The sequence below is a fragment of the Balaenoptera ricei genome, chromosome 7, assembly GCF_028023285.1.
Source record: "Balaenoptera ricei isolate mBalRic1 chromosome 7, mBalRic1.hap2, whole genome shotgun sequence".
Taxonomy (NCBI): Eukaryota; Metazoa; Chordata; class Mammalia; order Artiodactyla; family Balaenopteridae; genus Balaenoptera; species Balaenoptera ricei.
Genome location: NC_082645.1, coordinates 953,242 through 975,107, shown reverse-complemented (window position 1 = coordinate 975,107; position 21,866 = coordinate 953,242). Strand labels below are relative to the sequence as shown.

The 21,866-nt window shown below is 37.8% G+C and overlaps 1 protein-coding gene across 7 annotated transcripts in view; it reads right to left on the bottom strand.

Moving 5' to 3' along the window:
* Nucleotides 1-21,866, bottom strand: part of ZRANB3 (zinc finger RANBP2-type containing 3) — a 254,596-nt gene that overhangs the window by 168,258 nt on the left and 64,472 nt on the right. Inside the window, exon 1 of one of the 7 annotated variants that reach the window (XM_059927595.1) lies at nt 17,064-17,100. The exons of the other annotated variants lie outside the window; for them this stretch is intronic. Within the exon in view, the coding sequence (XP_059783578.1) occupies nt 17,064-17,071 (8 nt within the window). The 5' untranslated portion in view covers nt 17,072-17,100. Of the gene's footprint in view, nt 1-17,063; nt 17,101-21,866 lie in introns of those variants that run through there. 7 annotated transcript variants of the gene reach the window in all.

Genomic DNA, 21,866 nt, shown 5'->3' with positions numbered 1-21,866 from the left:
ATTTTTATTATCATTCAGTTCAAATTATTTTCTAACTCCAATTGTGATTTGTTTTTTGGGGGGTTACTTAGAAGTAGTGTTTTTCATAACTTCTAGTTACTTTTTTGTTACTGATTTGTAGCTTAACTACAAGTCAAGAAACACACTTTGTATAATTTTAATACTTTGAAATTTATTAAAATTTCCTGGGGCTTTCCTGGTGGTGCAGTGGTTGAGAATCTGCCTGCCAATGCAGGGGACACGGGTTCGAGCCCTGGTTTGGGAAGATCCCACATGCTGCGGAGTAACTAGGCCCGTGAGCCACAATTACTGAGCCTGCGCGTCTGGATCCTGTGCTCCGCAACAAGAGAGGCCGCGATGGTGAGAGGCCTGCGTGCTGCGATGAAGAGTGGCCCCCGCTTGCCACAACCAGAGAAAGCCCTAGCACAGAAACGAAGACCCAACACAGCCAAAAATAAATAAATAAAAATTAATTAATAAAAAAAAAATTTGCCTTATAGCACAATGTGGTCAGTTTTAAAAATGTTCCAGGTGTGCTTGAAAATAATTTGTAATTTAAAGTTTTGGACTATAGTGACTATAAATCTGCTTGTTGAATCAAATTTGCTGCTCACGTTATTTAAGTTTTTTATATCCTTACTAATTTTTTTTTGGGGGGGGGGTCTACCGGTTCTGAAAGAGGTATCGTCTGTCAGTGAATGAGAGCAGTATGTTAAATCTCCTATTATGATAGTGAATTTGTCTATTTTTTTCCTTGTAGCTCTGTTGCTCTGTATAATTTGAAGTTAAGTGCAAACATATTAAAACTTCCTGGTAAATTGTACTTGTTGGGGAAAAAGAAAAAAGTTGCAACATAAGCACATTATTTACAGATATGGTGTAAACAACCAAAGACTGAAAGAATTGAAACTGACAGCACTGGGGAATTGCAAACTGTGGAGAGGAAGGCTGGGGGATACCAGGATATGGCTATTTTTATAAGGAGCCTTATAGAGCTACTGATTCTTTAAACTATGCACACAGAAAACTTTGATAGAACTCAAAATTAAATCAAGATCTTTCCAGTGGGTAAAAACAAACAAGTTACAATGCAATTATCCAGAAAGATTCATTTCTTGATCAAAAGAACCATGGTTCCTTAATGACATGAATATCACCAGAACTATGCTTTTTCACTATGTTGAATTCAAGTAACCTGCTTTAAGGACACTAATGAACAATTATTCCAGAGCTCAATTTAATTCAGTGCAACAAATATTTATTGAGCTCCAAAAAGTGATAAGCTCTGAATATAAAAAGACAAAGATGTCCCAAGATGGAAAGGTCTAGAGCTTATAGTCCAAATTAAAATGTGTGAACATTTATTCAAATAAATGAGGGGCTGTCATATAAAATAGGAAGTGATCTTATTCTAGAAGGCATACACAGAACCAGGGGGAAGAAGCTACAGATAGAAAATTTTCAGCTCAATACTATTTTTCCCATTATAAGAATAAACTAATTTCACGACTTACTATAGAGCTATAATGATCAAAACAATGTGGTATTTGCATAGCGATATATATGAATATATATATGAATCAACAGAACACAACGGAGTCGAGAAATAAACCCACACATACACAGTGAATTGATTTTCAACAAAGGTATCGTGGGGAAAGAACATTTGTCTTTTCAACAAATGGTGCTAGAGTAATTGTACATGCGTATGCAAAAGCAAAACCAAACCCTCAACCTATATCTCACACTATATAAAAAATGAAGTTGAAATGAATTATAGAACTATATGTAAGAGCTAAAAGTATTAAATTTGTGGAAGAAAACATAGGAAAAAATATTTTTGTAACCTTGGATTGGGCTTTTTCTTAGATTAGACAAAAAAAAGCACAAAGTACTGAAAAATTGATAGATTGGACTTCATCAAAATTAATATCTGTTCTTCAAAAGACAAAGCTAATGTCTGAAACATTTACATGAAATTTCTAAAAATCTTATATTTGTATTTGTATGGAAATATGTATGGAAATATGTTAATATAAATGTTTCAGACATTATATGAAATTTCTAAAAATCTTAAAAAAAAAAAAAAAAAAAGACAAAGCTAAGACAAGCCACAGGCTAGGAGAATATGTAATAGCTAACAAAAGACTTGTATCCAGAATATATAAGTAACACTTACAATTCAATAAGAAGAAGATAATCCAATTTTTAAATGGGCAAACGATTTGAAAAGACACTTCATCAACAAATATATACAGATGGCCAGTAAGCACACAAAAATGTGCTCAACATCATTAGTCATCTGAAAACTGCAAACTAAAACCACAATAAGATATCATTACACACCTACTAAAACGGCTAAAATTAAAAAGATGTATAATGCCAAATGTTGGCAAGGATGCAGAGTGACTGGAACTGTCATGTATTTGCTGCTGGCAATGGAAAATATACATCCACTTTAAAAACAGTGCATTAGTCTCTTATAAAGTCAAACCCATATTTACCATATGTCCCAGCAATCCCACTCCTAAGTATTTATACAAAAAATAAAAACATACCCCACTCAAACACCAGCATGTGAATGTTTAGGGTAGCTTTAGCCATAATCATGAAAAACTGTAAACAATCCAAAATGTCCATCAACAGGTAAATGGGTAAACAAATTTTGGTATATACCCAATCAATGGAACATTACTCACCAAAAAAAATAAAATAAAAACAAAACAGGAAAGAAACATTCAACAAATGAATCAATCTCAAAAGTATTATGTTAGTGAAAGAAGCCAGACATAAAATGCTACATACTGGATGATTCCATTTATATGGAAATCTAGAAAACACAAAACTATAGGGACAGAAATCAGGTCAGTTGTTGCCAGGACTTAGAGGTTGAGGGAGGGGATTGATGACAAAGCAGTGCAAGGGAACTTCCTACAGTGATGGAAGTCTTCTCCATCTTAATTTTGGTGGTGATTACACAATTGCATAAATTTGTCTTAACACATGTAACTGTACACTTTAAAATTAAGGGTGAATTTTATTATATGTAAATTATACTTCAATTAACCTATCTTTTAAAAGTATTGCAATAGATAAACCAATACTGTACTAGAGATAAAGATGTCAGTGTGATTCAAATTATTGAGATTATTTATAAAGCTAAAAAAAGTCCCCAATGTTCACTGCAGCACTATTTACAATGGCCAGGACATGGAAACAACATAAATGTCTATCGATAGATGAACGGATAAAGAAGATGTGGTACATATATATATAATGGAATATTACTCAGCCATAAAAAGAAATGAAATTGGGTCATTTGTAGAGATGTGGATGGACCTACAGTCTGTCATACAGAGTGAAGTAAGTCAGAAAGAGAAAAACAAATATCGTATATTAATGCATATATGTGGAGTCTAGAAAAATGGTACAGATGCACCTATTTGCAGGGCAGGAATAGAAAGGCAGACGTAGAGAATGGACATGTGGACACAGGGTGGGATGAATTGAGAGATTAGGCTTGACATAAATACACTACCATGTATAAAATATATAGCTAGAGGAACCTGCTATAGCACAGGGAGCTCAGCTCAGTGCTCTGTGATGACCTAGATGGGTGCAATGTATGGACACCAAGGGGGGAAAGTGGCGGGGGCGGTGGTGGGATGAATTGGGAGACTGGGATTGACATATATAGACTAATATGTATAAAATAGATAACTAATAAAAATAAACAACATTCACTCAAATATATGAGACATTATATGAAAATGGAGATCTTTAGTGCTCTCGACAAGTTGTAAAATTGATACTGCTTTTTTTCTTCTAAAATTTTAAGTCCAGATAAGCCATCAACTTAAAACCTAAGTCTAAAAACTACAGTAAAAGGAGACTGTGTCAGAAAGATTTTTCTGACAATACTAACGTAGACCTACAGTTTGGTACACTTCGTAGTTTTAAGGGGTAAAGGTAGCTGACAAGCTGGACTGGTAACATTTATGGATGCCAGCCATTTTCACAGGTGGTAGCACTGGGCACTGAGTAGATCTTAACCTTTAAACCAACTTATCCCTCCATCCCTTCCCCTCTTCCAGGCTCCAGTTAGCCCAAAGAGGAACGTCTGAAAAGTAGGAAAGTCTTACCAGAAACGCCTTACCCAAGCCAGAAAGGAGCAAATAGAAAAGTGGAAAGTTGGAATTGAAGGACTATACCTTCAATAATAGGGCAATTTCCTATTCTAGAGACTGGCAAGAATGTTCTACGTCACTGTTTCCAGTGTACCGGGGGAGACACTCTCTGATTCCAAACAGCCCATAGTTATTTGGCATTAGGAGTTTGTGCCTCTGGAAAATAAGTCTACACTAGATTGACGTGCTAATTTCACCCCTGTTTCAAGGAGAAATTCTTGGATGAAACAGGAGATTTTGCATATTTTACAGTTGGGGAGATCTTATCAAGTGCCAGGGTTGGTGGCCCAACCCGTATACCCTGGGCTGGAATTCTGGCAGGTCTAGGTAAACTGAGGCAGATCACAGGGTATTCTATGTGGATAAAGAGGAATGAATCCCCTAAGATAGAAATCAGAGTTAAATGAGCTGTTGATCAAAGATGGGACACCCTGACTTTCTCCTTTCAGAAAGCACCCAAGATAGGCTCACCCTGTGGTGGAAGTTTAAAATTCTGACTCCAGTTAAAAACTCTGGATGGGGAATTCCCTGGTGGTCCAGTGTTTAGGACTCTGCGCTTCCACTGGAGGGGGGCCGGGTTCGATCCCTGGTCGGAGAACTAAGATCCCTCAATCCCTGCAGCAACCCACGTCCCCCCATCAAAAAAAAACTCTAGATGAATCTGGCAAGTAAAGACATTTTTGGGTGGAAAATTGACACAAGGCAACCTCAGTCATGGTTGACCATAAGGAAGCATCTGTTAGTGCCCCAAACATTGACAAACGGATATGAGTCCTCTGGCAAGGGGAACAAAGTCCAATAGCTGCCCCCAAAAATGAAATAAGAAGGTTATGAGTAACAAAGAGAAGAGGTAAATTAGAATAGAAGTAGAATTAGAGAGCAAATCCAGAATTGGATGGCATGTCCTAAAATACTGGCTTGTGGGCAAATGGAGAGGTACTTTAGGAGCTAACTAAGTGCAATGGTACATCTTAAACATAGGGCCAGAAGTGAGTATTTCAGGGGATGGGGTTTGCTTTACAGCTCAGGTAACAGAATCAAAGCCTGTTATTCTTTACCTTCTGATTATTATCCCCCAGGCTACTGGGAAACCTGAAGAGACATAGGTTAATTTATACATACCCAGAGTTTTACTATCACCAATCCTGTTTTGCCATTTAATAAACTCCACAAACATAATGTTCATAAGGAAGCCAAAGGTAAATGAGTATATAATGTAGGAATCTACTTATATAATGTCCAGAAACAAAACGAAACAAAAACTATATAGAATGGTGTTCAAAGTTAAGACTGTGGTTGGAGGAGGAGGGGCCCGTGACTGGAGACAGCACACCCTGGGCTTCCTGGAGTCAGGCAACATAGAATCCTTGACCTGGATGCTGGTTACACAGGAGTGTTCTCCTCGTGAAAACTTAAGATGAGGGCACTTTCTATATGTATGATATACTTTAGTAAAATGTTTACTTTAAAAACATCAGTAAGAAACTTCTTATAAGGATCTTTTTTTAAACTTTAGAATTATTTTTTTAATACAAAACAAAAACATCCTAATATGTCTATTTTATAAATTGTGAGTCTCATAAAGAACATTTTATTATTTCAAAATGTAAGGGAGGACTTCCCTGGTGGCGCAGTGGTTAAGAATCCACCTGCCAATGCAGGGGACTCAGGTTCCATCCCTGGTCTGGGAAGAGCCCACATGCCGCGGAGCAACTAAGCCCGTGCACCACAACTACTGAGCCTGTGCTCTAGAGCCCGCGAGCCACAACTACTGAAGCCTGTGCGCTCTAGGGCCCGTGTGCTGCAACTACTGAAACCCACGCCCCTAGAGCCCATGCTCCACAACAAGAGAAGCCACCGCAATGAGAAGCCCACACAACGCAACGAAGAGTAGCCCCCGCTCGCTGCAACTAGAGAAAAGCCCACAGGCAGCAACGAAGACCCAACGCAGCCAAAAAAGAAAAAAAAGAAAAGAAAAGGAAAAAGATGTACGGCAACAATACTTTTACAACCATTAATTTATTTAATCAAAGTGCTCATGAGCATAGTTTTTATGTTTAAAAAGCACACAGTACAGAAGAACTTATGATGAAGAGCAACTGTCCCCACTTTCATCCCTCCTCACCCCCCAGTTCCAATACCATTCCCAAAAGGCAACCCTGATAATTTTAAGTACTAATATACTTATCTTGCAATCTCATTATTCATCAACTCCAGATATTATCTGTTAACTTCTGTGGAAACAGAAAATCATAAATTCATACTCTTTAACTCTAGCTTGACTAGAAAAGTATCTCTGAGGTCTGAGTACCAGGCTCTAGTTAATAATTCTTAATGAAGAACTTTAAAAAACAGGATACTGACTTTTGAAAGCTCCCCAAGGGATTCCAATGCATTGTCAAGGTTGATAAAGGCTGAGGCCATTAGAGAAGAAAAGGTTGGAATATATTTACATTCCTATTACTATTAAATTTACAAAAAAAATAATTATTTTATACCTTGCACTCAAAAAGTTGAGTTTCTGCCCAAGTTGTTTGCTAAGAAAGACAAATGACTTCACTGACATACTGAAAGTTTTGTTTGTAAGGACTATTAACACTATTTACACGTAACCTTCTGTCTAAAATGTTTGTCAGAGGAAATGGCATTTGTTAAAATGTCTTTTATAGAAAACTGTATCTATTCATATAAAAAAATGTACTCTATGTTTGCCATAGGAAGTTGATTTTAACATCCAGATAATAATGTATTCATAATGACCTCACTGATCTAGCTCTAATTAATTCAAACTATTTATAAAAAGACAGTACAGATCCTTAAAAAATTAGGAACGTGACTAAAGGGACATTTCCTCTTTGCAAGTGAAATAAAATGACTAACAGACTAACTTGGAAACAGAATGCAGAACCCTGATTCATCACCAAAGATTTGGCTTTCCACTAAGGAAAATCTGGCTCACTTCCACCACCCTCCAACCTCACCTTCTCCTTCTTTGTCCAATGATAATAGTTATAAGAAGGATTCTACTCCTTATCACATTTGTAACTTCAGAAAATAAACTGTGGCTTCTAGTTCTAGTTCCATGAACTTTAGACCACTGGTTCTCAAATTTGATTACACTCTGGAATCACCTGGCAAACTTAAGACAACAAACAAACAAACTGATGCCTAGTGATTTGGGTTTAATTGGTATGATGCAGTTTGATGCAGCTTGGGAATCAAGATTTTGAAAGCTTCTGTGGTGATTTTAATATGCAACAAAATTTGAGAACTACTGTATAAAATGAAGGTTTTAGAAGTAACAGTCGAGCCTGTCCTTCCCAACTTGTGTCACATCTAATTTTTTTTTTTTTTAACATTTCTTAGGTTGATAAAATTTAGGTTCTATTCTATGACTGTAACTATGACTTTCATGCTTTGGCTATAAAGCCAATTCTTTCTTTAAAAAATGAAAAACAATACACAACATGTCCCATATCAGGGTTTATATGAACACTGCTTAGAGCAGAAACAAGCAGTATGTCCAGTACATTTCCTTCTCTTCCATGCTACCTCAAGGTCAGAAGAAATCTCTTTTCTTCTATTAATTTCTCAGAATCATATTACTTTGAGTCTACCTACTATCTGGACACTAACTTTCTTATCTAGTTATTTTTGTTTTTTTCTGAACTTTCCGACCATCTTTCTTGTCTTTATTGAGATAAGAAACATACTATTTTACCACAGTCCCAATATTATCCTGCCTCTTATTGATTCTAATTTATCATTTTTTCCCCCCAGTCTTCTTGGACACAACTGAATTCCTACTTTAATATAACCTAATTGTTTTTCTTGACTGCTGAACAAATGTCATCTGGAGATTGTAATCATTGGATTTTGGGGTCAGTTTCACTGGTTGTTGTATCCTCTCTTGGTTTTCATCCTTGTTTTGATAAACAAAATCCTCAGCTATTTCAGAGATAAACGTCATTTATCTCTTCATTTATCTTCACACGTTTGCACGTGTGAAAATGACTTTATTTTGATCTCACATTTTAGATAGTTTGCTTGGGTATAGAATTCTAGGTTAAAATTCATTTTTCTTCAAAACTTTGATAAAATTGTCCCACTGTCTTGCCTTCTAGCATCCATATGTGCTAATTTGTAGACTTCCGTTTCTTTTCTCTATAAGCTTTTTGGGATCGTTTTTATAACCCTGATATTTTGAAATTTCCCAAGAATGTGTTTCCTTCATTCTCCTTGGTACGCAGGGAGACTTGTTACTCTGGAAATGCATGCCTTTCTTCACCTTTCACTATAAACATTCTATATATTGCAAGCTTATGTGCTAGGCACTGTTTTAGGTTCTAGGATGGTAGTAATAAAAAAAAAAAAAGTCTGCCCTCATGGGGCTAAAATTTTACTGAGGGAAACAGACAGTAAACAAAATTAATTAAGTGTATAGTACATTAAATAGTGATAAGTGCTAAGGTTAAAAAAGAAAGCAAGAAAGTAGAATAAGAAATAATGTGGAAGAAGGCATGGAAATTTGGACAGGGTGGCCAAGGAAGGCCTTGCGCAAAAGTGAATTCTGGATAAAGACCTAAAGCAAGTAAGGAAGCTAGGGCATGAGGACAAGTGTGGTAAGGAAAGGCCATTCCAGGCACAGGGGAAATGAATAAGAAGGATCTGAGACAGATGCATGTCTGCAGCTCTAGGGAAGCCAAGTGAGCTGAGGGAGGGAGGTTAGGAGGTTATGAGGTTAGAAAGGTAAGGAGGAGGAAGATTCTGTAGGATGTAGTGAGTCTTGGTAAGGACTTTGGTTTTTTACTCTGAGTGCGATGATAAACGCTTCACTAGGAGAATCTGAGAACAGAAGTGAGAGGATCCCACTAATGTTAAACAGGATCATTCTGATGCTCTATTGAGAACATATTATAGGAGGAAAAGACCATTAGAAAAAAACAGTTGGAAGCCTACTTAATAATCTCAGGTAGAGATGATGGTGGCCTGAAAGTGGTGGTAGCAGTAAGGATGATGAGAAGAGGATCACATTCTGTGACTATTGTGAAGGTAAAATTGACAGGATATTCTGACGAGGTGGACCTACAGTATGAAAGAAAGGAGTCAAGAATCGACCTAAAGTTATTGGCCTGAGGAGAGAGAAGAATAAAGACATCAATAACTGACATAGGGTAGACTGAGAGAGAAGCCAGTTTCTGGCAACACATATCAGGAGTTTGGTTTCAGCCTTATTAAGTTTGGGATGCCTATTAAACACCTAAGTAGGATGTCATACAGACAGGTAGATACACAGGTCAGGAGAGTAGGGAAGAAGTCTGGTCGGGAGTTACAAATTTGGGAGCCACCAGCATATAGGTTAATATTTAAAATGTGGAGACTTGATGAAATCTCCTAGGGAAGGCATTAAAAAAGAGAGAGAGAAAGAGTCCAAGAACTATGTTCTAGGACACTATCATTCAGAAGAAGGAATAATGAGTAAGAACCCTCAGGAGACACGAAGAAGGAGCAGCCAAGGAAGTAATATCCAATTATGGTGATGTGAAAAGGTCAGTGATTCCTCTCCACAAAAATCAATAATTAAACTGGAAAGAATTTAAAAAAACAACCATTTCAGGGCTGCAGTTTGATGCAGAAAACAAATTGAGAACATTTATGCTTAAAATCATACTAAAGCTTCAGGTAAGAACAGCAGAAGACTGTGGCCTATTTGCCTGAGGCTGGTCCCATCTGCACTACCCTCCACTCTCCCAAATTCTGTTGGCAAGAACAGTAGTTTCTTTGTTTTAAATTTTTAACTTGGTAAAATATATATAGCATCAAATTTATCAACCTAAGTGTGCCAGTTTAAGTGTACAATGTTAAGTATATTCTTATCGCTGTGCAACCAATCTCTAGAACTCTTCAATTTGCAAAACTGACACTCTATACCCATTAAACAAAAACTCTTCATTCCCCGTCTCTGGCAACCACAATTTTATGTTCTGTCTCTATGAGTCTGACTACTCTAAGGACAGCAGTTTTACCGTGAGAGGCTGGCAGTGAAAACCAGAGGGGTTGAACTCATAGAGGTGGAGGACAAAAAACCCCATGCCCTTTAAAAGTGGTGGACTTACCTAGTGATTAAACTTTGAAAAGCAACGGAGGGGGATATAAAATAACATATCAGAAAAGCATTTTAAGTGTTCATTGTATAGCAAATATATCGGGGGCTTCCCTGGTGGCGCAGTGGTTGAGAATCTGCCTGCTAATGCAGGGGACACGGGTTCGAGCCCTGGTCTGGGAAGATCCCACATGCCGTGGAGCAACTGGGCCCGTGAGCCACAACTGCTGAGCCTGCGCGTCTGGAGCCTGTGCTCCGCAACAAGAGAGGCCGCGATAGTGAGAGGCCCGCGCACCGCGATGAAGAGTGGCCTCCAGTTGCCGCAGCTAGAGGAAGCCCTCGCAAAGAAACGAAGACCTAACACAGCCCAAAAAATAAATAAATAAATAAATAATAATTAAAGGCGCTAATAATTAAAAAAAAAAAAAAAGAAACGAGGGACCCCTGGCCGGTTTACCTTTAAAAAAACAAACAAACCAAAAAAATTTAGATGATCTTTAAAAAAAAAACCAAAAAACAAAAATATCGGAATTAGCATTACATGCCAGCCTTGTTAATACTTAAGTAAGAACATACTGGTATTCTGCCTTGAAAGTATATTACCCTATTAATAAAACATACAGATGGAAAAAAAAAAAGAGTAGTAGACTTAGATGGAAATGGACAGAGAAAATCTGCTCTACTCATCCAAGGTTGTGGTCCCAGCTGGGACAAGCAGCAGACAAACCAAAAATTTAATGGGGAATCCTAGAAATGAGAGAGTCATAAAAGGACTGAGGTGAGCTCTCCACTCAGTCCCTGGCTGATGAGGAAACTACAGACACATGCACAGGAGAGACGTGAGAGAGCCTGGTGGAAAGTGAAAACTAAAGAAGGCTTGAGAACTGACTGCAGTTTAGAATGAGTACCTCAACCCATATACCAACTGATAGGCAGAACGTGCAAGCCTTAAGGTTCAAGGTGTTTAAGCATAATCTCCACCCAAATCATTGGCTGATGACTAGACTATACACACATAGAGACAACACCTAGGAATCTAGGTTAAAAAAATAAAAATAGGACTTCCCTGGTGGCGCAGTGGTTGAGAATCTGCCTGCCAATGCAGGGGACACGGGTTCAAGCCCTGGTCTGGGAAGATCCCACATGCCGTGGAGCAACTAGGCCCGTGAGCCACAATTACTGAGTCTGCGCGTCTGGAGCCTGTGCTCCGCAACAAGAGAGGTTGCGATAGCGAGAGGCCCGCGCACCGCGATTAAGAGTGGCCCCCACTTGCCGCACCTAGAGAAAGCCCTCGCACAGAAACGAAGACTCAAAGCAACCAAAAAAAATAAAAATAAATAAATAAATAAAACTATTCCCTAAAAAAAAAAAATAAATAATAAATAAAGTATAGGGAGGATGTGCACAGATTATATACAAATACTATGCCATTTAAAAAAATAAAATAAAATAAAAAAATAAAATCATTGAGCAGAAACATTGGGCGGTACACTATGGGGAACAAATATAAAACAGAATCCAAATCAGCTATATTATCTAAAAGGTACAGTTTTCAACCAAAAATTACTAGGCATCCAAATAAACAGGGGGAAAGAACTAGTTAATAAAAATTGAGCAGGCCCAAATTTAGCAGACAAAGTAAGTGAAGCTATTATAAATATGTTCAAAGAATTAAAGGAAAATATGATGGCTATTGTTCAAGTAAGAAATCTTAATAAAAATTATAAACAATAACCAAACGGAAAATCTGGAATGGAAAAGTACAATAACTAAAGTAAAAAATTCCTCAAGGGGCTTGCGGCAGGCAGAATTCTAAGATGGTTCCCAAGACGTACCCCTCACCCTCATGTACATATCCTGCATAAACACAGAGGAGTGATCAAAGGGTTCATAAATGATAGCAATGAGAAGGGATTATGGCATTAGCTTCAAAAGATGGAGTTGGTGCACTGATGAAGGACTAATGAGTTGTAAGTCTCAACTGGAAGCTAGAAGAATGCTAATACAACCTGCTGGCCATGAGGTACTTTGGATGTGGACAAGAGAGCTTACAAAAAAAGAGCCTAGATGGAAAACTTCATAAAGTGTGTGTGCTGGGGGTGAGGAGCACCAACACTTTATGTAAAATGTTTGCATATATGTAAACATGCACACGAAAAATAGCTAACTGTGGCGGACTGTACTGCCTAAAAATGACTGCATCAGTACTTCCCGTTACACACATGTTCTTCTTTTTTTTTTTTTTAGATTTTCAATCCTTTTTAAAAAATATTTATTTATTTATTTTTAGCTGTGTTGGGTCTTCGTTTCTGTGCGAGGGCTTTCTCTAGTTGCGGCGAGCGGGGGCCACCCTTCATTGCGGTGCACGGGCCTCTCACTATCGCGGCCTCTCTTGTTGCGGAGCACAGGCTCCAGATGCGCAGGCTCAGTAGTTGTGGCTCACGGGCCCAGCTGCTCCACGGCATGTGGGATCTTCCCAGACCAGGGCTCGAACCCGTGTCCCCTGCATTGGCAGGCAGATTCTCAACCACTGCGCCACCAGGGAAGCCCCCACACATGTTCTTCTTGCAAGGTGATGTTCACTCTCCTCTCGAAATTAGGTTGGTCTATGACTGTAGACAAGGGAACACTAGGTGACTTCTGAGGCTGTCACAAAAGGTGATAGAGCTTCCACCTCATCCTCTCGGGATGCTTGTTCTTGCAATTCAGCTACCATGCCGTGAGGAAGTGGAGAGATCTCAGCCAAGAGCCTGAATCAACTGCCTGACATGTGACTATGAAAGCCTTCAAGAAGACTGCAGCCCTGCCACTGTCTGACTGCAACTGCCTGAGAGACCCTGAGTGAGAACTACCTAGCTGGGCCCAGCCAAACCTTTGAATCATGAGAGATGATAAAACACTAACTGCTGTTTTAAGCCACTATGCTTTGTGGCAATTTATTATGTAGCAATAGATAATCGGAATAACAATCAGAACACTTACTCTGTGCCAGGCACTGTGCCAAGTGCTTCACAATTATCATTTTATTTCATCCACACAAATATTTAATGAGTAGATGTTATTATTATTCACTTTTGTAATGAGCAGAATGAAATCAATAGAGGCTAAATAAGGCCACAGTAAGTGGGAGAGCTGATACTGAAACAAAGATCCCTCTCACTGCAAAGTTGGAGTTTTTCGGCATTAGAAATTTTCTATGATGATAACAATAATAACTCATTTATTCAGAGCTTATATACAAGTCACTTTCTGAAGCATTTCACATGTACTAACTCTTTTAATTCTCACAAACACAATGTAGGGGAGCAAAATTTGCCACCCCAAAAATGTGTCTCTTTGGCATGAGGGTTAATTCAGGCTAATTATTTTTAAGCAACATAAGACTCAGGAAGACTTTCATTTAACCTCCCCCTTAGTTGCCTATAGAATTTAGATAAAAGGCCCATATCTGCAGAGATATCTGCAAAGAACATGTGCTAGATATGGTGGGAGAAACTCTGGCAGGGTCTAGAGTTGGGAGTCCACTCTGTGTCCCATTGTCTCTGCTCAGCCCAGCAAACATTTGTTTATCAAACATTTGCTTTTTCTTCTCCACATGAAATGCCTTCCTCCCCTCTGAAGTCCCAAACCACTACCCCAATATTCTCTTTTCTCTTTAGCTGAAGATGGTGTTTAAGGTGAGGGTTTCAGCCATTTTCACAAGTTACTCAGTTTTCCTGGGTCTCTCCCATGTATATATGTAATTAAACTTTTGTTTGATTTTCTCCTGTTAATCTGTCTCATGTCAGTTTAATTCTTAGACCAGCCAGAAGAAACTAGAAGGGTAGAGAAAAATTTCTTCCTACCCAAAAGCCTTATGATGTAAACAATTTTATTTTCCTTTTATCGATTCGGAAGTTGAGGCACAAAGAGCTTAAGTAACTTGCTCAACAAATAATAGCTAGTAAGGGGAAGAGCCACCATATAAACTGAAACAATAAATCTTCAGAGGCTTCTCATACTGTTTTTATGTTATTCTTAAAAGTATAGGGACTGGGCTTCCCTGGTGGTGCAGTGGTTAATAATCCACCTGCCAATGCAGGGGACACAGGTTCGAGCCCTGGTTCGGGAAGATCCCACGTGCTGCAGAGCAACTAAGCCCGTGCGCCACAACTAGTGAACCTGTGCTCTAGAGTCTGCAAGCCACAACTACTGAAGCCCACGTGCCACAACTACTGAATCCCGTGTGGCTAAAGCCCGTGCTCTGCAACAAGAGAAGCCACCGCAATGAGAAGCCCGTGCACTGCAACAAAGATTAGCCCCCGCTCACCACAACTAGAGAAAGCCCGTGTGCAGCAATGAAGACCCAACGCAGCCAAAAATAAATTAAAATAATAATAATAATAAATAAATAAAAAGAAAAAAGTATAGGGACTTCCTTGGCGGTCCAGTGGTTAAGATTCTGCTCTTCCAATGCAGGGAACGCGGGTTCAATCCCTGGTCGGGGAACAAAGATCCCACATGCGGCACGGCCAAATTAAAAAAAAAAGTACAGAAAGAGATCTAGTCAAGATGGAATAACAGAGACTAGATTTATCCTCCTACCTAAATCAAACCTAAAAACACGCAAAATAAATTAAACAATGGTTTTTAAGACATAGGACACGAGGCAACAAAGAGCAGTGATCCCTGAAAGAAATCAAAGAATTTAAGCCCTACAAGTGCCAAAGCTTACTGCTGGAGAGAGCTTCCAATAGGGACGCTGTCAGAGCTTGGTAGTCGCCACAGTGTCCCTGAGTTGCGAAGGTGCTGGGAGTCTAGGGAGACAAAGAAGATTAAGCTTCACAAGGCAGAGTACCAAAGAGGAAAGAGCTGCCCAGAGAGAACTCAAGCCATCTACAGAAGATACTCTCTTTAGCCAAGTACCGATCAAGGCATGCCTGGAAGCACACTACCTGAGTCCAGGGAATCATTCGAGATTTGGGGGCAGAACAATGTCCAAACCAGGAATACTTTCTGCTCATAATTCACAAAGATATTGGTATCCAGAAGGATTTTGCTTCAGAGTAAGGCAAAATTTGCCCTAGAATAAAGCACTGCTTTGGTCCTTCCTACCTGACAAAACTTTAAAAACAGACCTAAAAGAATCAAATCATTTCCAAGTAAATCAGCTGTGTCCTAGAACAAAGCTCAACAATATGCATAGGAATATAAAAATTTCCAGCACCAACATGCCTCTGTCACAATACTTACTTTGGTGGTTTTTCTTTGTTTTGTCATTATTTTTTGTTAGAATTGCAGTCAGCCCATGTGTTAGTTAGGGTAGGTCTGGCTATAGTAGCAAATAGACTCCACAGTGTGTAAGAATTAAACCAAAAAGGGAACTTATTTCCTAACCAGACAGGAGTAGGAGAGAGGTGTTCCTGGTTGGCAAGCGGCTGTCCTCCGTGTGGTAACTCAGGGACCCAGGCTCCTGGAGGATCTGCCATTACCTAGGCTTTCCATCTAGCTGGCAGAAGTGGACAGTAAAGGAATACAGCTGGGAAGTGTCTTCTGCTGATATTTCATTGCCTAGACTTCAGTCACATGGCCTTACTTTCACCTATAAGGAAGGTGAAGTGTAGTCTAACCGTATACCCAAGAAGAAGAAATGAATTCGGGATGAACAGCTAACAGTCTTGTCGTAGCCATTCTGTTAAAGCACTATTTATGACAGTCTATTTTCAGAGGAGAGATAGGAGGTACTCTGGGGCAGATTGTGTCAATAGTTAATCTTGTGGGTAAGGAAGTTCTCATTCATCCCGGGGGATGCCAGCTATCTAAAGCTTTGGCGATTTTTCCAAGAAAGCCACACTCACTGATTCACCTGAAGTTAAACCACTGCATTATTCGATGCCTGGTCAAAGTTTTTTGGATGGGTGGAAAGTATAGGAGTGAGGTATACAGTCTATTCCTAGAGAACCTCAAACTATCACTCTATTGACTGCAGCTGGGTCTCCTTCTGATTCAATAATCCCCACCTCTAGCATCAGAACACCCTTCAAATTGTCCTTAACTTTTGAAATGGGGACCAGAAGGGGCAGGTTTGAGAAGGAGATCAGTAAATTCAATATTTTTAAATTGAGATGTAATTCATATACCATAAAATTTCCTCGCTTAAACTGTACAATTCAGTGGGTTTTAGCATATTCACAAGGTTGTGCAACTATCACCACTATCTCATTCCAGGACATTTTCTATAAGTGCAATCATAATATGTGGCCTTTGGTTTGGCTTCTTTAAATCAGCATGTTTTCAAGGTTCATCCATGCTGTAGAGTGTATCATTCTGAAGATGAGTAATACTCCATTGTATGGATACATTACTATTTTTATGAATTTATCAGCTGATGGACATTTGGCTTGTTTCTACTTTTTGGATCTCTTAAATAATGCTGCTACGAACATTTGTACCCAAGTATTTGTATACATATTTTGAATTCTCTTGGGCACCTCCCTAGAAATGTAAAAGCTAGATCATATGGTAACTCTATGTATAGCATTTTGATGAACTGCCAAACAGTTTTTGCAAAATGGATGCACCATTTTACATTCCAACGAGCAATGCACAAGGGTTTTAATTCATCCACATCCTTGTCAGCACTTATTACTGTCTCTTTTTTTTATTATAGACATCTTAGTGGGTGGGACTTGCAATGCTGAGCATATTATCATGAGCTTATAGCCAATATGTATATCTTTGTTAGAGAAATTTATATTCCAATCTTTCACCCATTTTAAAATTGGGCAATTTACCTTTTCATTGTTGAGTTGTAAGAGTTTTTTAGGGACTTCCCTGGTGTCCAGTGGTTACGACTCTGCACTTCCAATACAGGGGGCACTGGTTCGATCCCTGGTTAGGGAACTAAGATCCCACATGCTGCGCAGCACAGCCAAAAAAAAAGGGAGAGTTTTTTAAAATACATTCCTGACATAAGTCCTTTATCAGACACATGATTTATAAATATTTTCTCCCATTCTGTAGGTTATCTTTACATTTTGTTGTAAGTATCTTTTTAAGAACAAAAGTTTTAAATTTTGATTAAATCCAGTCTATTTTTTATTTGGTTGCATATTTTAGTCGTCATATCTAAGAAACTTCCTACTTCCCAGTCACAAAGATTTACACCTCTTTTAAAAGGTTTATAGTTTTAACTCTTATGTTTAAATCTTTTATCCATTTTGAGAAATTAAGTTTTGTAACAGTGTAAAGTAGGGATCCAACTTCATTCTTTTGCATGTAGATTAACAGTTGCTGCAGGATTTTTTGTTGAAAAGACTATTCTTTTTTCCACTGAATAGTCTCAGCACTCTTGTCAAAAATCATCTGGCCATAGATGTATGCATTTGTTTCTGGACTCTCAACTGTATTCTATTGATCTATATCTCTCTCCTTATGCCAGATCACATAGTCTTTGTTACTGCAGCCTTGTAGTAGTTTTTTGGGTTTTTTTACTGAGATATAATTGACATACAACATTACATTAGTTTCAAGTGTACAACATAATAATTTGATATTTGTAAATGTATATCACAAAAGGATCACCACAATAAGTTTAGTTAACATCTGTCATCATACATAGTTACAAAATTTTTGTTTCTTGTGATGAGAAATTTCAAGATCTAATCTCTGAGCAACTTTCAAATACACAATACAGTATTATTAAGTATAGTCACCATGTTGGACATTACATCCCCATGACTTACTTATTTTATCACTGGAAGTTTACACCTTTTGACCCCTTCACCCATTTTTCCCATCCTCCCTAATCCCCTGCCTCTGTCAACCACCAATCTATTCTCTGTATTTATGAACCTGAGTTTTTTGGTTGCTGTTACTGTTTTGGTTTTGCTTTTCTGTTTCTGTTTGCTTTTGTTTAGATCCGCATATGTGAGATCATATAGTATGTGTCTTTCCAAATCTGACTTATTTCACTTAGCATAGTGCCCTCAAGGTGCATCCATGTTGTCACAAGTGGCAAAATTTCCTTCATTTTTATGGTTGAATAATATTCCATTGTGTGTGTGTATAAATATAAAGATTTATATATGACATTTTCATTATCCATTCACCCATTAATGAACACTTAGGTTGTCTCTATGTCTTGGCTATTGCAAATAATGCTGCAATGAACACAGGAGAATATATATGTTTTTGAGTTAGTGTTTTCATTTTCTTCAGATGAATACCCAGAAGTGAAACTGCTGGATGATATGGTAATTCTATTTTTAATAATTTGAGGAAGCTCCATACTGTTTTCCATAATGGCTGCACCAATTTTCATTCCCACCAACAGTGTACAAGGGTTCCCTTTTTTCTACATCCTCACCAACACTTGTGATTTCTTGTCTTTTTGAAAGAAGCCACTCTAATACGTGTAAGATGATATCTCATTGTGGTTTTGATTTGCATTTCCCTGATGATTAGTGATGTTAAGCATCTTTCTACGTACCTGTTGGCCATCTGTATGTCCTCTTTGGAAAAATGTCTATTCAGATCTTCTTCCCACTTTTAAATCAGATTGTTTGTTTTTTTGTTATTGAGTTGTATGAGTTCCTTATATATTTTGGATATTAACCTCTTATCAGATATACAATTTGCAAATATTTTCTCCCATTTGGTATGTTGCCTTTTCATTTTGTTGATGATTTCCTTTGCTGTGCAGAAACTTTTTAGTTTGATATAGTCCAATTTGTTTATTTTTGGTTTTGTTGCCTGTGCTTTTGCTGTCAGATACAAAAAATCATCACCAAGACCAATGTCGAGGACCTTATCACCTAATGTTTTCTTCTAGGAGTGCTATGGTTTCAGGTCTTACATTCAAGTCTTTAATCCATTTTGAGTTAATTTTTGTGTATGGTGTAAGACAGTGGGCCAGATTTTCCCAACGCCATTTATTAAAGAGACTCTTCTTTCCCATTGTATATTCTTGATTTTTTTGTCATAAATTAATTGACCATATATATTTGTGTGTTTATTTCTGGGCTCTATTACATGCCATTGATCTATGTGTCTCTTTTTATGCCAGTACCATACTGCTTTGATTACTATAGCTTTGAAATCCAGTTTGAAATCAGGGAGCATGATGCCTCCAGCTTTGTTCTTCTTTCTCAAGATTGCTTTGGCTATTCGGGGTCTTTTGTGGCTCCAATGAAATTTTAGAAATGTTTGTTCTATTTCTATGAAAAATGCCATGAGAATTTTGATAGAAACTGCGCTGAATCAGTAGATTGGTTTGGGTAGTATGGACATTTTAACAGTATTAATTCTTCCAGTCCATTAGCATGGGATGTCTTTCCATTTATTTGTATCTTCTTCAATTTCTTTCATCAATATCTTATAGTTTTCAGTGTACAGGTCTTTTACTTCCATGGCTAAATTTATCTCAAGGTATTGTATTCTTTCTGATGCAAATGTAAATAAAATTATTTTCTTAATTTCTCTTTCCTGATAGTTCATTATTAGTGTATAGAAATGCAACAGATTCTTGTACATTGATTTTGTACCCTGAAATTTTACAAATTTGTTGATTAGTTCTAACAGTTTTTTGGTATTGTTTTTAGGGTTTTCTATACATAATATCATGCCTTCTGCAAATAGTGACAGTTTTACTTCTTCCTTTCTAATTTCGGTGCCTTTTATTTCTTTTTCTTTTCTAATGGCTCTGGCTAGGATTTCCAATAATATGTTAAATAAAAGTGGCCTTCCTTGTCTTGTTCCTGATGTTAGAGGAAAAGATTTCAGCTTTTCACTGTTGAGTATGAGGTTAGCTGTGGGCTTGTCATATATAGCCTTTATTATACTGAGGTACGTTCCCTCTATACTCTCTTTGTTGAGAGTTTTTATAATAAATGGCTGTTGAATTTTGTCAAATGCTTTTTCTGCATTTACTGAAATGACTATGGTTTTTATCCTTCATTCTATTACTGTGGTGTATCACATTGATTGATTTGCAGATGTTGAACCATTGCTGCATCCCTGGAATAAATCCTGTTTGATCATGGTGTATGTATTGTTGAATTTGGCTTTCTAATATTGTTGAGATTTTTATATCTATGTTCATCAGAGATACTGACCTGTAATTTTCTTTTCTTGCAGTGTCTTTGTCTGGTTTTGGTATGGGTAATGGCCAGGGTAATGCTGGCCTCATAGAATGAGTTTGGAAGTGTTCCCTCCTCTTCTGTTTTTTGGAAGAATTTGAGAAGAACTGGTATTCATTCTTCTTTGAATGTTTGGTAGAATTCATTAGTGAGGCCATCTGGTTCTGGACTTTTGTTTGTTGGGATTCAATCTCCTTACTAGTGACTGGTCTGTTCCGATTTTCTATTTCCTCATGATTTAATCTCGGTAGGTTGTATGTTTCTAGGAATTTATCCATTTCTCCTAGATTGTCAAATTTGTTGGCATTTAATTGTTTATTGTAGTCTCTTATGATCCTTTGTATTTCTGTGGTATCTTTTGTTTCTGATTTTATTTTTAGTGGTTTTGAAATAGGGAAATGTGAATCCTTTCCTTTCAAAATTGTTCTTCCTATTCTGGCTGGGTCCCCTTACATTTCAATATGAATTTTAGGATCAGCTTGTCAATTTTATACAAAGAGGCAGCTGGAATCTTGACAGGGACTGCATTGAATCTGTAACATAGATCTGTTTTAGATATATTGTGTTTTGACATGTCTATTAGACATGCAAATAGAAAGATGTTAATAAGTCTAGAGTTCAGAGAAAAATCACCATTTTTACTATCTACCATGTTAATTGCTCAATCACTTATTAGATTGGTATTTCAGGGACACTGGACTCTATTGAGGACAAAAGAAAGTGATGTAAAGAACAATAAAAATTATTTGGAATCAAAAAATTTTATAATGAGGAAATAGAGATTGATTCTAATCCCTTCATATGAAAGCAAAGCAAAATAAAACCACTCTGTACTAAACATAATACTATCACTAATATTCTATTTTTTTAAGTTGAGTTGTAGGCTGACAACGCTAATTTTATTATTTTGCTTTATTAGAAACAATACATTACATATATTATTTTGAATGTAATAAAATGTTTCATCTTAAAATGGGAGAAAAAAGGAATAGTAGGATGGTTAGCTTTATATGTCAGCTTGACTGGGCCATGGGGTGCCCAGACATTCGGTTGAGTATTATCCTGGGTATGTCTGTAAGGATGTTTCGGGATAAAATTAGCAGTTTGAATCAGTAGACTAAGTAAAGCATATTGCCCTCCCTAATCGGGGTGGGTTCTATCCAATCAGTTGAAGGCCTGAATAAAACAAAAAGGCTGACCCTCCTGCAAGTAAGAGGGAACTCCTACTGCCTTGACTGCCTTCAAACTGAGACAATGTTTTTTTTCCTGCCTTTGTGCTTGAACTGAAACATTGGTTCTTCTTGGGCCTCAAACCTATGACTTTTGGACTAGAACTTACACCTTCGATTCTTCTGGCTCTTAGGCCTCCAGACCTGGACTAGCACTAGGCCACTGGCTCTCCCAGCGATCCAGCTTGCCAACTGCAGATCTTTGGACTTCTCAGTCTCCATAATCACA